The sequence below is a fragment of the Pelodiscus sinensis genome, chromosome 30 (genome assembly GCF_049634645.1).
Source record: "Pelodiscus sinensis isolate JC-2024 chromosome 30, ASM4963464v1, whole genome shotgun sequence".
NCBI classification, from domain to species: Eukaryota; Metazoa; Chordata; order Testudines; family Trionychidae; genus Pelodiscus; species Pelodiscus sinensis.
This window is the reverse complement of record NC_134740.1, coordinates 11,884,796-11,889,654: the sequence shown is the minus strand read 5'-3', so window position 1 is coordinate 11,889,654 and position 4,859 is coordinate 11,884,796. Positions and strand designations below refer to the sequence as shown.

The 4,859-nt window shown below is 45.3% G+C and overlaps 1 protein-coding gene across 1 annotated transcript; it reads right to left on the bottom strand.

Moving 5' to 3' along the window:
• Positions 1–1,511: 1,511 nt before the first annotated feature.
• On the bottom strand, positions 1,512–2,461 carry LOC102463699 (olfactory receptor 11A1-like). The gene has a single exon (XM_006135628.2). The coding sequence runs from the start codon at positions 2,436–2,438 to the stop codon at positions 1,512–1,514; it is 927 nt and encodes a 308-aa protein (XP_006135690.2). The 5' UTR covers positions 2,439–2,461.
• Between the last annotated feature and the right edge of the window lie 2,398 nt (positions 2,462–4,859).

Below are 4,859 nucleotides of genomic sequence, written 5' to 3'. Positions count from 1 at the left end.
CCTCTTGCGCAAGAGCTCCTGAGCAACAGGGCTTACACCTGTTTAAAAAGAGCGTAGCTCTTGTGCTAGGAGCTCTCTCTTCCCACGCCGTACAGTAAATCCTCTTGCGCAAGAGCAGGTGGGCAGTGGGGACGCTTTCCAGAAGAACGGCCGTTCTTGTGCAATAACCTGCCAGTGTAGACATAACCCTAATGTGGTTACTGAGCAATGCAAGTGGTACCTAGACCACGACAACAGGTAAGATCAAGAGACCTCTGCAGCATGGTCTGGGAGCCAGCTGGCTTTTAGCTCAGAGGGTAGAGGCACCTATAGTCAGCTCCCGAGGTCCCAGATTCAAATCCGCCCAGTTGGCGGTTACACAAATGTTGTCCAGGGCTGTTCACTTTAAAGGGTATGTCTACACTATAGCGTTATTTCAAAATATCTAATTTCTAAATAGTTATTTCAAAATAAGATATTTCAAAATAACACATCTACACCCAAATTGCATTTTGAAATAGCATTTGGCTATTTCCAAATAGCGCATCCACACTGATTGGACGCTGAATTGTATTTAATGCCATCCAGAACTGGTTCCGGCAGGGCATCAGGTCAGAAGTTACTTTGTGGCCATGGCAGCCAGCAGGGCACCCTGGAAAGGGCTGAAGGCCCCCTATTTCGAAATAAGCATCTACATAGCACTTATTTCGAAATAGCAATTTCAAAATTGGGATTATTCTTCATGGAATGAGGTTTACCAATTTCGATATAAGCCCTCTGCTATTTCAAATTAATTTCGAAATAGCGGTTGGCTTGTGTAGATGCTAGGAAAGTTAGTTCAAAATAACAGCTGTTATTTCGAAATAACTTTGCTGTGTAGACATACCCTTTGAAAGTCAGCAGAGGAGTCACCGTTCCGAGCCCACATCGGAAACCACCATCCCACGGTCTCCAATCAAACCCAGCAGGAAAGAGAAGAATGTGCAGCGTAGGCAGACTGCCGTATCCCACTAGGCAGTCATTTAGAAAGAAACCCCTTCTTCCAAAATAACTGGTAAAACCCGTTGTAGAAGGAATAAGGGTTATTTCAGAAGAAGGGTTTCTTTTTTCGAAATAGGGCTATTTCGAAATAGCGCCATACCGCAAATATCATAGAATCATAGAATCATAGAACTGGAAGGGACCTCGAGAGGTCATCGAGTCCAGCCCCCCGCCCTCAAGGCAGGACCAAGCTCCGTCTACACCATCCCTGACAGATGTCTATCTAACCTGTTCTTAAATATCTCCAGAGAGGGAGATTCCACCACCTCCCTTGGCAATTTATTCCAATATTTGACCACCCTGACAGTTAGGAATTTTTTCAAATATGCAAATGAAGCGTGGGAAATTCAAATCTTCACTTCATTTGCAATTTTCCTCAGCTGCATTTGCATCCCTCTCTCTCAAGAGGGTGCAAATGTAGCCATACCCAAAGAGGCCGTGTCTAAGAAACTATTTCAATTCAGCTCCCCTTTATTCTAAAATTTGCCCTTTCATCCTCTCTGTCTATTCCTGAGAGCAGCCAATTTCAGAAGAGCTTTTCTCAGGGCCTCGTTCACCTCCTTGTTTCTCAGGCTGTACACAATGGGGTTGAAAAGTGGGGTCAGCAGGGTATAAAAGACTGAGAATATTTTGTTTAAGATCTTGGTAGTGTTGGCTGAGGGAACCACATAGACCGTGATCACGGTCACATAGAAAATGGCAAGCATAATGAGGTGGGAGGAGCAGGTGGAAAAGGCCTTTTGGCGCCCGGTGGCAGACGGGATCCTCAGGATGGTGGAGATGATATAAATGTAGGACGTCATAGTGAGGAGAAGGGGTACAAATGTCCATAGCGTCGCAATGACAAACGTTGCCAGTTGTAAAATCTGGGTGTCATCACAGGACAGCTTGATGAGGGGAGCAAAATCACAAAAGAAATGGTCGATCTCTCTGGAATCGCAGAACGTGTGTTGCATCAATAAAATCATTCCTATGCTGCACGTGGTCAAGCTACTTAGCCAGGACCCCGCCACGAGCTGGCAGCAAACCCTGCCGTTCATCACAACGGGATAGTGGAGGGGTTTGCATATGGCTAAGTACCGATCGTAAGACATGGCCGTGAGCAGCAAAGATTCTGCAGTAGACATGATGGCAAAGAAATAAAATTGCACCATGCAGCTGTTAACGGAGATGGTTCTGTCCCCAGTCAGGAGACTGACCAGCAGCCGGGGCAGCAGGGTGGAGGAGAGGCAGGTCTCCAACCAGGATAAACTCCCCAGTAAATAGTACATAGGGATTTGAAGTTGCTGATTGGTCACAATTAGCGCAATAATGATGAGGTTCCCGGCCACAGTCACGATGTAAACCACTAGAAAGAGCAGGAAGAGAAGGGGCTGTAGGTGACCGACATCCCCAAATCCCAAGAGGAGGAATTCCATGATGGACGTTTTATTTCTTTTTTCTGCCTCCTCCATAATATGTATCTGGGGAAAAAAAGAAAATATCAGTTATGGATGGAGTGCGTGCAGATACCTTGTGCCATGGCTCACACTGGAAGGAATGTGGAACAGGCAACCTTGTACCATGGCATGTCTCTGCTGGAAAAATGAAGTTGTTAATGAATAGAAGAGGACTCCTGTAATTAAGAGATTGAGCTACAAATAGAGGTGAATCAAAAGTATAGAGCCCCATTGAATGACATGGAACTCCCTCAAGCTCTCCCACAATTGAGGGTCGTCTGGAGAGTTGAGATATAGGTTATATCTAGACTGCAAGCCTCTTTGGAAAGAGGCTTTTTCGAATGATGCATTCAAAAAAGCCTCTTTCGAAAGAAAGCGTCTAGACGACAACCAGTACTTACAAAAAAGCAAGTCGCTTTTTCGAAAGAGAGCACCCAGGCAGTCTGGATGCTCTCTTTTGAAAAAGCACAGTTTGCATTACATAGCGCCTTTTTAAAAATAATCGTTATTCCTCGTAAAATGAGGTTTTCCACGGTTGAAAAAACTGCGGCGTTCTTTCGATTTACTTTCAAACGAACACAGAAGCAGTCTAGATGCAGGGGAAGTTTTTTCAAAAAAAGGCCACTTTTTCTTTTTTTCGAAAAACCCTGTAGTCTAGACACCCCCTAAATATTTATCACATCAACAAGCATAGAAGACATAAGAGAAAAATCAATACATTGGAAATGAAAGATATTTAGACTTGAATGAAAACATCTAACATGCAGCTAGAAGGTGTAATTCCCTGTGTAGGGGGATGTAGGTTGAACCCCTCTTAAGCTACAGCTTGAACCTCTCTAGTATGGCATCCTTGGGACCTGACCGGTTCTGAACCAGAGAATTTGCCAAACCATGGGAGGTCAATTTTGTCTAGCCGCATTACAGACACAGCCACTGCTTACTGGGCTCTTAGAAAAACAAATGGTCTGGCAGCACCTTAGGGTATGTTTACACTAGGCCCCTAGTTCGAACTAGGGAAGCTAATGTAGGCATTCAAAGTTGTCTTTGCCCTATCTGGACCCTGACACAAAACCAGCGGAAGGGAGTCTTTCCCTGAACTACAAAGGCTACGTCTAGACTGGCATGATTTTCCGGAAATGCTTTTAACGGAAAAGTTTGGCTCTGACTCATCATTCTAAGATGTTCTGGATCACATGGGCCACCGTGAAATCTAGTATGGTCTGGCCCCTTTTTGGTCTCTGCTAACAGGGGCTGGGAAGTTGACCCATGGGGAAGTATTGATACAATAAGGTGCACAAGCCAGTCCAACAGAGTCCATTCTCTTTTTAAGTATAATGCAACGTAGCTTAGTCTGGCTGAAGAGTCTTGTCAATCGCTTCACCTACTTTGGTTCATTATATAACAGAGCCAAGAGACCAAATAAGGAATATCAGACGAGTCTTACTTGTCTAGAAACCAGTCATCATACGTCACAGGGAAAAGGGAAGGTGGGAGGGGGATAGATATCCTGATGATTACCTGTTCCATTCATTCCCTCTGGCATTGGCCACTGTTGGCTAGACAGATGTTTGGTCTGACCCAGGAGGGCCGTTCTTATGTCCTCAATCTGAGAGACATTCATTGCTGTTTTCTAGGCATGTTACACGATGTCCGATCTGTAAAGGGTTCCCCTTAAATGTGAAATCAAGCTTTACTGAACCCTCTGACCCACCAGGCTGGGCTCCCTCTCAGGGTGTGTATACTCTGCCGAGTTTTTCTGGGATACCAAAGGAATCCCAGAAAAACTCTGCCATGTCCAGGGAACACGTCTGCCCTTCTGAATTTTTTTTTCAAAAGAGCAGATGTGCTTTTCCAGCATCCATGTCAACCTCGTTTTATGAGGAAGAAGGGATGTTCTGAGAAAGGGTTTTTTTTTCCTGACATTTGGCCAGTGTAGAAGGGCCAAATGTCAGAAAAACCTCTTCGGAAAAAAGAAGCGGAAAAAATGGTTTGCAATTTGCGTAGCTTTTTCCAGAAGAGCAGTGCAGTGTAGACATAGCCACACACTGTGCTTTTGTTGCAAGCTGCAGACCCATTCCCAGTCCTAACCTTCCTCCAGCATTCACACAAGTAGGGACGCACCCAGATGTGTGGCTCTCTGACCAGCCTCTCTTTGAGCCAGCAATAGAGAAGTCGGGATGTTCACAAGCTCCCCAGCTTAGGTCCCCAGGGCTGTGCTGTCATGCCCTGCTCGAAAGATCAAGCAGCAGGATTGTGTGATCTTTTTCAACTCTTCCCTCAACGTGGAGATGAACACGCACACTTGTGCCAACCAAGCTGAGATCTTTCCCCAGACCCTTCACTTCAAGGCACACTGGCTGAGGTGAAACTACAAACAAGTTTATTGGCTCCACAAGAGAG